Source organism: Phoenix dactylifera, chromosome 5 (genome assembly GCF_009389715.1).
Source record: "Phoenix dactylifera cultivar Barhee BC4 chromosome 5, palm_55x_up_171113_PBpolish2nd_filt_p, whole genome shotgun sequence".
Taxonomy (NCBI): domain Eukaryota; kingdom Viridiplantae; phylum Streptophyta; class Magnoliopsida; order Arecales; family Arecaceae; genus Phoenix; species Phoenix dactylifera.
Genome location: NC_052396.1, coordinates 5,491,412 through 5,503,146, shown reverse-complemented (window position 1 = coordinate 5,503,146; position 11,735 = coordinate 5,491,412). Strand labels below are relative to the sequence as shown.

The window sequence follows — 11,735 nt, the reverse complement described above, 5'->3', positions numbered from 1 at the left end:
GAGCAGTTCATACACTGGCGAGAGAGAGAGAGAGAGAGAGAGAGACGTTACTAGTTTGCATGCAGTAAACTTAGAAATTACGTTTTCTTTAAACGTAGAAACAGACTTTATGGGATTAGTCATCTAAGCCGCATGCAACTTCTAGAATGCGAATTCATGCAAGAGAGGGAGAATCTGGGAAGGGATGTTTGAAGAGTTGCACCCTGAGCAGAGAGGCTTCTGGTTTCGCATCACGACTTTAGAGTACGTAGGCTGGTTGGGGGTCCATCTGGTTCGGGCTACATTGCCCATCTTGTAGCCTCAAGCGATATCCGAGTTTTACTCCAAAAGATCCCATCCCTGGAATGAGATCATAGGAAGACCTGATCACTGGCTAAAGGCAGGGAGACTTCCATGCAAAACCTAAGCACCTATCATGCATGCATGGGTTGGAGCTGAATATTAGCTCACTAGGAAGCAGGCATGCTGCTCGCCAAGGGCAACAGGAGAAAGTATTGCTCTCCATCCGCATCTTTAGGCACTCAGTCTGTTTCCAGATTCTAGAAAAATCAAAGTTTTTGGGGCGATTTAGGTTGTAAAACTATCAAAGCTGGCACTATGAGTTGGTATAAATTCATAAAAAATGCAGGGTCACAAAAAAATGCACGTCAGTCCTGGAGCCCTTAACTACTATAAAGCATTAACCATACATACCAGGTTTTAATCATGTGAATTTGGCTCCAAAATGGTTTTGCAAGCAATGAAAGGCTTAAACCAAGTCATCTTCTATAACCTCAGTAATATAAACTATAATTATTAGCGTATCATCAGTATTCAAATGCCATCATTACCATCCTCGATTCCAAATCTTTTGAAATAATTTCTTTTTAATGGAAACATACAATATGTTAGTGGGGAATATATCATATATGTAAAGCTTTTTGTGGTATAAATCTTTTGAAATAATTTCTTTTGCATGGAATCAGACAAAATTTCATATCTTCTCTGAGATTCTGTGCAAAGCGTGCTGCTTCTCTCCCTTTCCAATGTCTTGCCACAAGTTTCTTTGTTTTCTTCCTAAGCAAATGTTTTTTAGATTTATGCCCCACTTTATATAGATTCCACGTCCTTGGGTTAATTACCAGGTGTATAACCGCTCAACAAATCAAAAGTACTTGACGAAATGATGATCCATTTTCTATTATGTATTGATTTCTATATGCAAGACAAAAGAATAAGAAAATAGTTCCTTGCAGCGTATCCATTCTCTGTTCTAGATCTCCACCAATGCCATGTACAGGTTCTCTCATTGGATGTGTTTGGCTTTAGGTGGTGGAAAGAAAAGATTAAAGCTACAACATTGTGCAAGAAACTGTAATAGGCTTTTGATGTGGTTTATTTCTTTTTAAATGGTCAAGTCAAATTTCAATCTTGGACTAAAATTACCAACATCAAGTTGACCTTATCCAATTACTAATTAAAGTTGGTATTGGTGATGTTGATTTTAGCTTAAATATTTAAAAAGAGAAGAACAAAGAAGTATTACTATAATGGGTGATAATATAACATTAACTTCTTAAAAAGCTTCATCTCAAGAATAATTATTTGTTGCTAAGAATTCAAAATGTAGAGTATTAATATTATTTATGTTTAATCCGAATGCAATTATATATATATTCTTAAAAAAATTTGAGTTACATTGCTGCTAAAAATCTCCACTTCCCTAATAGCTTAATCTTGAATTTGTTTTTTTTTATAATTTATGCCTGAGTTTGGTTCTCCATATTATAATTTTTGTTTTTACTAAATTGGTAACAAATAACGGGTACATCATTTTTCACCAAATTCAAGTTGACATTGTTCTCTTGCCAAATACACTATTCAAATCATTTAGTTCAATGCCCTCATGAAATTTACTCTGGATTTTGCTATGTTGCTGAGAAAAATGAAGAAGGAAAAAAAATTAAGTCAAAATAAAAAAATAAAAATCTTCTAACATTCAGCCCAACTAAGAGGAAAAACAAAATCAAAGTCATCAAGAAAAACGTGCATAAGACATGGCTATTTCAAAGTACTAACTTATACCTATTTATTATTATTTTTAAGCCTCACAAAATCAATATTTTATTTTTGTTTTTACCTCTTTAAACTTTTTTTTAGTTAGCAAATTAATAACAGAGAACTAAGATTTTTCAATATCCTTGCTTTCCCTTTCTCAGCAACCATACTTAGCTTTGTTTCTGCACCATAAAATTCACAGGAAAATATGACGTACGGCGTACATGATAGCCTCCAGGAGTATCAAAATGTATTGTATAGCACTCGGCTCAGTATTATTTATTTATAAAAATAACAAAAATGGACCGCCGGTGAGCCACCGCCTACTCCCGGTTATCAACCGGCAGCGGCAGGCGATTCCGGTCTGAAAGAGAAGATATTAACTCCCTTGCCCTCCACGTTAATGGCCAAAGATCTCTCTCTCTCTCTCTCTCTCTCTCTCTCTCTCCCCCTCTCTCGGAATTATTATGAAATCTATTTAAACGAAAAATAGACAACCCAAAAACCGCCCCTCGGCGCTCCCCGCGACACTTCTCTCCGGCCGGAGACCCCAGCTGCGCGAAAAAATCGCCGATCTCTCCACCTCGCCATAGTCTTTTTCGCGCCCCCTTTATATGACGAGCAACCTCCCCTCCCCCGGTCCGGTTCTCTCGTAACGGAAAACCGCCATTGTACCCGAAGCCGGTCCGCCGGGAGCTGCTGGGTCCGCTTACCCTGGGAGCCGGCGGGGTAGAGCCCGCGAGACGGATCTTGGGTTCCTTTCATCCTCCTCTTAGCTAGCTCGCTCGCTCTCTCTCTCTCTCTCTCTCTCTCATCTTTGCGCTGGTCTCTTCTCTGACGCTCCATCGAGATTCGTGCTGAGAGGGGTGATGGCGCCGGCACCGGAGCTGAGGGAGGTGCTCGGCAGGCTCTGCGGTGGGGGTGGATGGGCGTACGGGGTGCTCTGGCGCGTGGATCGCCGCGATCCCCGGTAGCGATCGGCCTTGATCTGCTTGTTTGTTTGTTTGTTTGTCTTTATTCTTGCGTGGTGTTTCTTGGAAGGAGTTTTTTTTTTCCCCCTTTCTTTTTTCTTTTTTCTTCAGTGTCTTTCTGGGAATCTCTGAAGTCTGAGTTTTCTCTGTGATGTGGGCTTTCATGGATTTGTTTTTTAGTTGGGTTTTAATGTCTTTCTGCTCCTATTTGTTGGCTCGTTGTTTTTTTTTTTTTTTTTTGAAATTTTAGAGCATGGACTAAATTGGTAGCAAATAGTTCGAACTAAAAATTACTCCTTTTTTGGCATTTTACTAGTTCGTTTTGTTATTTATTTATTAATTTATTTTTTACATCATTACCTTTGTTGGTTTTGTGATCGATGGTTTTAGGAGAATATTCTTTATCCGGTGGATTTACGAAGGGTTCTAGCAAATAATTAGTGCCCGTTTTTGGACAATATGTTTCGGTCCGAGTAGCACTTTTATTGAATCACTTTTCTCTTTTACTACAATCGAAAATTTTTAACTTTGATAACTTTTGTTTCCCCTCCTTTCCTTTGTTGGGTTTCAAGTAGCCATTTTTCTCACAAAAATGCTATCTTGATGGAAAGTGAATACTGTAATTCTCTGATACCATCAATTCCATGAAAGCCATCAATTTTTGCTGTTTTTGAAACATGGGTTGCGGAATTGATGATGGATGCTGCTGTGATGACTTACTGCGAGTGCTGATTTATATATTGATCTCTCGAATTTAAGCATCAGTTCCTCAACTTCATGGTTGAGACTGGATTTTTCTTTTGATTCTTTGAAATTTTCACATACCAATGGGGCTAGAGAATGCCATGATGGATTTAATTTGTAACGAAGTACTTGGATGATCTCTTTGATTAATATCCACACTGTTTTGATTACCAGGTTGCTGACGGTAGAAGATTGCTACTATGAAGAGCAGGTTCGAGGAGTGCTTGACAAGATACTTAATCAGGCCCACATCGTTGGAGAAGGGTAAGATTAGCATAATTTCATGATCTATTGTATACGGTAGGCTTCTCTCAGGCCTAAATTTGTTTTGAGTGTCTTTTAATTCTAGTTCTCTTTCATCCGGTTCATGGATTCACGTTTAGTTTGAATGGTAAAAAATTTGAACTGAAGTGCAGGATGGGCACATGATTTTATCGTTTAGCTGCAGTATGCAGCAACTTTCAGAGACAAAATGTACTTTGTTTTGGAGCTCGATATATGGTCAAACTTGCTCTTCTTGCAGTTTACTGAAATTTGGCCTGAGTGCCTCTTTCTGGTCATGCTTGTTTATATATTTTGTTTAGTTACGGAGATATTTTTGTTTGTTTATTAATCTATCATTGGGAATGCATCTAACTGTACAATATTTTTTGTTTTTAATAATAATGAAATGGTTGCTTTTTATTTTAAAGGTAATTTGTCTTTTTTGATCAGAATAATTGGAGGAGCAGTTATAAATGAGAACCATCAGTGGGTCTACTCTGATTCTTACCGCATAAATTTGAGCCCGACCAACTCTACTGACAATCCAGACATATTTCAGGTACCGTTAGATGTGTCTACTGACTCTCTTAATGGCAACTTAACTGATGCACACACACACACACACAGAGGGAGAGAGAGAGCAAAAGTTAGAAAAAGCCTGTGAAAGTGTCTGAAGCTTAAAAAAAAAAGAGTGGAAGAGAGCATAATGTTACATAAATAAATTTTCTGTGATATCAAAATAAATTTCAATTTCTTGGCCATCTTAATTTTTTGTGGAGCATCCATTTTATTAAGAAAAAGAGTTTCAAATGTCTTATAATGGTATTCGTTATATTAAGAAAAAATGATGATTTGCACAAGTATATATATATGGTTTTTTAGACTTCATGCTGATTTTGTAAAGTATAACTATGTACTACTGTATTAGTTATCATTGGTTGTCTAAATTAACTTTTCTAGTGCATGTTTCATAATAGTTTATTGTTCCGTTTTGGTTTGCTACATTATTGAGACTGTTAAATGTCTTATAATGGTATATGCTCAATACACTACATTTAATTATCTGACTAAATTTCTTTTCTAGAGTGATGCTGAATGGCAACATCAGTTTACTGCTGGAATTAAGGTTTGTGTTTAATTATTTACTCTTTTGTCCTTGTCCAGATGCTTGCATTCTGCCTTACTTCATAATATTGACTTGTCTAATTTGAATAGAGATATGAGATCTAAATTCCTTATTCATACACTTGCCATATCAATCTTCAATGCTGAGCTGCATAATTTTGCCACTGAAAATAATTGTCCGTTTTACAGACTATTGCCATCATTTCTCTGCCGTCATCAGGTGTGGTCCAGTTTGGTTCCCCCAAGAAGGTTAGTAATTAAAATTCCTTTTATACTGTCAATGATGCTGTTGTACAAACTGAACTCCCAATTACTTAGTCTCAAAACTTAAGTTTTGTTATCATGATAAGGTTAAAAGAGTAGTTATCTTAATCATGTTTTCTTTCTTAAAAAATAAAACAGGTTCAAGGTACATCGCAGACAGAATCATTACTGCATGATTCACTGATTTGCAATTCTCGACGTCGCATAGTGATTTTCAAAAGATATCTTTATAAATTCACCTTCAGATCAATAATTGCTTGATCATTTGTTAATGAGCGGTAACAAGCCTGAAACATTAAGGCCATGGAAAGAATGAGTTAACTAAATGAGATCTATGAAAAGTTTGAAATATAAATTAAAAGGGAAAAAGAAATGGGGGTGGAATTCTAAGAGATGTAATTATCAACTAAAGGAAATAATATCATTTGATGTGCACCACATTGCACTTGTTCTGCCATGTACTTTCTTTTGGAAGCTAATGGCAGTAATGAGACATCCAGGGCTTGCATTCCTTCATGCATAAATTCAAAGAGACACCTATATATCTACAGCACTATGTATCAATGAGAAAGGTTTGCATATAATGAAAGGTCACCTTTTTATCAAAAAAGAAGACACCAAAAATATTATGCAATTCATATTTTTAACTTCAGTCAGTAGTTATTCTGCTTAGGATGGCATAGCCGCTTTGGACTCTTTCTAATGCATGCACATCTATCCACCTCCCAACCATCAGAATCCCCTCTTCAATTAAACAATAATGATTATTCATTTATTCTATTAGCATGACCTAGCTTTGGCAAAATTGTTACTTTAATTGCTTATTTATTGATGTTGCCTAGATCATGACTTCATAAACTTTGAAACGAATTGGAAGATTTTAACAATTTTATAAAATTTCTGAAAAAACTGTTTGTTCTGTTGCACTTGAATCCACTTGTGGAGCTTTCTATTCCTTTTGTCATCTGTAAGTCAAGGTTCTAGTTAACTTCTTACTTGGTTTTAAGTCATGTAGACAATGTTTAAAAACACTAAATGGCACTGCACTGAACACGATATGATGTGGCATGGGTGCAACATGGCATGACTTATCGTTATAAAGCTAGAGTGCTCTAAGACATTAGTGTACTGAACACTTGGCATAAAAATATGAAGTGTAACATCTGAGAATCCAAATGTAAGTTTCAACTCAGTCTTGAACAATTCTACTTAGAGTGATGTCACATTTACCTTATATAGTACAAGTACAGAACACTTCTTTCAACATGGGAACACTTTGTCATATTAAATTTAAGCTTGCTAGCAGCTGACAAAAGGTCGTTAAAAGAGCAATTTTGAGGAAAACATCTCTTAATAATTATCTTGCCTTTAATATTTGAAAAATTGATATGAAAAAAGAGTGTGCTGTTCTTGTATGTCAATGATAAACTTAAATGACGAGCTTAGGAATTAAATGTCAGTAGTTAATACATGATAGGACAAGAAGTTAATACAGGATAGGACAAGGGTTTAAGTTGCATGAGAAGGGGCAGAGGAGAGCTTGTTGTGTAATTTGAGAAAAATTTACTAGAATATCATTATTCTTCACTTCCTTTGAATGAAGACTCTACACAGGAATAACTAATGATTGGAATCTTTAGTAAATTTACCCATTTTCTGTGTCTTCAATTAGACAACATGCATAGCTGCATGCTCAAACCTTGAAAACAATGCAGATTGTAAACATATGGTGATAATGGTATATGGATCTTGGTGCAGTTTGTGGTTGGTCTCTTGATAGTAGCAAAACTGCATGTATTGAGATGAGAGTTTGCATGGATAAATACCCAGCATTAGATCCCATCACCCTTCCCTCATTTTTAGGAGAAACATGATTACATGAGTGTACGTTGTCATTCCTAAAGAATAACTATCATGATCTGCAGGATTGCAACCTCTTTTATCAGAATTACCTGCTTGCCTTTCCTTTCCATTAAAGCATGATGGATGATTCTCATGCATGTGTAAAGATGGTTTTGTCTTCAAATCACATAGTTGATAGCAGGCTAACTGATTTCAGCATGGAGAAATCATAGTAAAATGATTAAACAATGTCAATGTATCAAATTATTTGCTATTAATCAGTGAATGGTATATTTAACATGCATTCATCAAAACATGCTGCCAAAAATTGAATTACTTGAGCTATTGTCTTATCTGACCACAATGTCTCCATATTTAGTCTTTGTGTGATATAGTAGTTACTATGTCATGGCATTGATGATTTTAACTCATTTTTGCCGCCAGATTCCAGAAAATTTGGAGTTTGTCAATGAAGTTAAGCATTCGTTGGAGCAGGTGGAAAGTATAGTGGGGCTTCCTCCACATGGAGTAGCTCATAACGCTTGGACCATTCATGATCCGAATGCAGCATCTACCTCTGCAATTTCATCCAGAAGGGCTTATTATTGTTATGAGAACACCAATTCCTTGTGCGGAGACACAAGCAAAAAATGGATGACAAGCGCAGAGTCTCTGTCAGAACCTATTCAGTTTCCAAGTATTTTCTCACAGGGATCTTATCATGGGTTCAGATCTCACAGTGGGAGCACGAATCCTACAGTATCCATGTCAGGAGTCTCCGGTTCTGCACTTGTGCTCAAAGATTCTTTTTATCCATTTCAGAAAACACCCTTTATCAGCAGGAATTCCTCATTTTACCATGCAAACCAATGCCCTGCGGCCAGTGCTGAAGGTCAAGGACTGCTGTCCCCTAACATACAGTTTCAGTCTGCTACTAATTTTCCCAGCCGTTCAGTCACAACCAACTTGAACACATATACATGGGCCAAAGGAATTGCTGATCGTACGGTGGTGCACAGACTGTTACCTGGGATGGGAATGCAGGGGTTTCCTAGCTTGTTTCCAGCTAATTCACATCTTCCTGTTCCCCATGTGAATGCACTTCATCAAGTTTCTGGAGACTCCTCTTCATCTTGTAGCCCATATAGATTGTATGATACAATGCTTGGCTCAATATCTTCTGAGAAAAGCAAAGTTTGCCTTAATGGTACAGAGAAGTCGCTGGAAATCCAGCATTCATCTTTGTCATCGTTGACTGTGGGTGGGCTATCCGGTTCCAAATCCTTTTGCCGTGAACTTCCAGATACTTCTGTCACTTTACAAGACATGACAACCGAACATTCTCTGTTACTTCATTCTAAGAATGATTCCTTAAATGGTCTTATTCATCTGAATGATCAACCACCAGAGCAGGTCTCTGACCTGTCTGTGAAAATGAATGAGATTGTGGTGGGTGCCAGTCCTGTCTCAGCTTGTTTGGCTGAAGGTGATGGGAATGACTACACTCCAATGTCTGGGTCACAAAGCATGCCAGATGAGAACTCCACTGCAGCACCATTGAGCTCTATGGGTCCAGAAAATGGTGGGAAAGAAAACTCTTCGATTATGCCTTCTCAACCTCCTTCCGATAATAACCTGTTTGATGGCATGGAATTGGATCTAAGCCCAAGCATTGTTGTGCAGGAATGCTGGGATGACATAATAATGCAAGTAGGCAGTGACAGTTGTTCAAATTTGAGTGCTAATATCTCAGAATGCATCGCAGAGTTGGACATGGGCTCTATGGCAGGTGCTGAAAAAGGGCTGTTCTTAGACTCTGGTCTTGAACAATTATTGGATGCCATAGTTGGTGAGAATGCTAATAGAGCTTCTACTTATAATTCTGTGGCTACTAGTGTCAATCCTATTGCTGGTCTTGATTCAGAGCATAAATTTTCTACAATTGCTACAGTAGGTGGGCCTTCATTGTACAGAAATCAGGTTGCGCCAGCAGGTCTTCCTTCCATAAGTACTAAATCTGATGTGCTGTTACCTCATTGCGACTCAGAGAAGATCATGCATGGATCTCCAAAAGAGGCACTCTCAGTATCCCATGTCAGTTCATGGATTGATGATGGTTGCAGTATGAATGCTGGGAGCGCTGTGCTCAATCAGCCAAAGAAGCCTGAAGAAGCTATCAAGGTTGTTAAGAAACGGGCAAGACCTGGGGAAAGCACTCGGCCAAGGCCAAAAGATCGCCAGCAAATACAAGACCGGGTGAAGGAGTTACGAGAAATTGTGCCAAATTGTGCAAAGGTATTTATCTCAACTGCTGTTTTGGATGCTTTCTCTGGCTATTACCCCATGCCGTGCTTTCATCTTCTTCTTTTGATCGAACATAACAGTGTAGCATCGATGCCTTGTTGGACCGCACGATAAAACACATGCTCTTTTTGCAAAGCGTGACGAAGTATGCAGACAAACTCAAGCAAACTGACGAGCCAAAGGTACATCATCGCTTTTTAGTCTGTCCTTCAGAGATGCTTCTTGATGATCATTTGGTCAATATTGATTGCTTTTCTTTTTCTCTCTCTTTTCTTTGTTTTTATGTGAATGTATAGATGATTGTTGAGGAGAGTGGCGTCGTTTTAAAAGACAATTCAAGTGGTGGCACTGGTGGTGGTGCGACCTGGGCATATGAAGTTGCAGGGCAGACCATGGTCTGCCCGATAATAGTCGAGGACCTGACCCCCCCTGGTCAGATGCTAGTAGAGGTAATAAACAGTCCAATTTTGTTTTGAATCTGTTTCCGCTGTGTGCAAATTTAAGATGCCCCATTCATTCTCTGAACAGATGCTTTGCGAAGAACGTGGGTTCTTTCTTGAGATAGCAGACATCATTCGTGGATTTGGCTTGACTATCTTGAAAGGAGTGATGGAAATTCATGACAGTAAGATCTGGGCAAGGTTCCTAGTTGAGGTAGGGCGTGAATGAGAGACTCTCTATCGAAATTCTTGTAGCTTTTTTATCTCTGTTTCTCAATTAGATAGCTTGCTTTGCTTCTGTTGCAGGCTAACAGAGATGTGACCAGGATGGATATCTTTCTCTCCCTTGTTCAACTTTTGCAACAAACTAGCAGCACTCGATCTAGGGACCAACTGGCCAAGGTTATTGACAAAGGGGCTTCCACTTTTGCTAATTACCAGCACTCTCCCATGTCAACTCCCATTAGTCTAGCAGACAGATTGCACTGATCCAAGCATGGTATCAGCTCAAGAAATGCCTCGGTAGGTCATGTGTTCCACAATGATGGCATTTGGGACTCAGAATTATGTCCTGACACCAAGATAGTACATGCTGGTGTCTTGTCTTGCATTGTGGCCGAACATGTCTGATCCTGGCTAAGAATGCGGTCTGAGGCAGTGACCATCAATAGAGCTTACCTTATATTTGAGAAGGGCATCATCAGCGGAACAGCCGCTAAGCTTCAGCTGTATAAGTTTCCCAACAGAATGAATAATAGAAAGAACTCAGTGCATGGGAAACACGAGTTCAGGGCAATAGGATTGTCTCTGGGGCATAAGCTTGGCGAGCCAATTTGTTTATAATAGTTCTTTAACCATGTAGCGACGTTGAGATTTGTACCATTTGGTTACCTGTTTATATGGAATCAGATGCTTTTGACCTGAGCATCATTGGTTCTGCCTGGTTTCATCCATCGACCTTTTTCTATTTCCGGATTTTCTTAGTCAGGTCAATAGGAAATCATTATTCTCGATTTTCTTATCTTATTAAAAGGTAAAAACAAAAAATTAACCACTTTGATGAAGAAGGTCAAAATATCTTTTTAAATTTGCGCACAGCATTTCTAGGTTTCATAGTTAACGGCTTGAAATAAGAGCGTAGTTTAAAAACCATATTATCTTTCAATTGAGCTTACCTGTAGTTAATTCAAATTCAATTTGTTAATTCAATTCAAATAACGAGGCTAAATTGAAAGATAATACGGCTTGATATGGAGGTTATATAACCATTTTATTTCATCAAAAAGTCAAATTCACTTAACAAATGCAAAAGTGAAGACATAGGCCACACAATAAGGCAATTTATATATACTATGAAAAGGGTATGCTTCCTAATTATTTTATTTTATTTTTAACATTACATGTGAGTAATGTTTATTTCAATTTTTCTTTGCCGCTCTCTCCGTAAAAGCCCAAATCCTCCGCGCTGCGATCTGCCAGCTCGGTGATCGCTGTGTCTACTCCACTGCCAAATGGTATCACTAGAGGTGGGCATTGGGCCGAGCCGCCCATGGCCCGGCATAAAGCGGGTCGTGCCAGGCACGGTCCGCTTGCTACAGTAACGGGCCGTGCTAGGCACGGCTCATAAAAGGGGGCCAGGCTGGGTTAAGGATTTCTGGCCTGCGGGCCGAACCCGGCACGGCCCATAAGGGCCTGGGCTGGCACGATTCGTGGGCCAAGCACGGCACGGCCCGTAAGCCAGCCC

The 11,735-nt window shown here is 38.7% G+C and overlaps 1 protein-coding gene across 2 annotated transcripts; it reads left to right on the top strand.

Moving 5' to 3' along the window:
* The first annotated feature begins 2,467 nt into the window (after nucleotides 1–2,467).
* Nucleotides 2,468–10,928, top strand: LOC103707709. 2 transcript variants are annotated; one of them, XM_008792302.3, is made up of 11 exons: nucleotides 2,468–3,007; nucleotides 3,927–4,016; nucleotides 4,467–4,575; nucleotides 5,101–5,142; nucleotides 5,331–5,390; nucleotides 7,692–9,096; nucleotides 9,199–9,542; nucleotides 9,632–9,733; nucleotides 9,848–10,000; nucleotides 10,080–10,205; nucleotides 10,298–10,928. In XM_008792302.3, the coding sequence occupies exons 1-11, from the start codon at nucleotides 2,907–2,909 to the stop codon at nucleotides 10,478–10,480; spliced, it is 2,715 nt and encodes a 904-aa protein (XP_008790524.1). In that variant the 5' UTR covers nucleotides 2,468–2,906; the 3' UTR covers nucleotides 10,481–10,928. The 2 variants fall into 2 exon arrangements, with proteins under 2 accessions (XP_008790524.1, XP_008790523.1); XM_008792301.3 differs by having other exon boundaries at nucleotides 7,692–9,542.
* The last annotated feature ends 807 nt before the right edge of the window (nucleotides 10,929–11,735 follow it).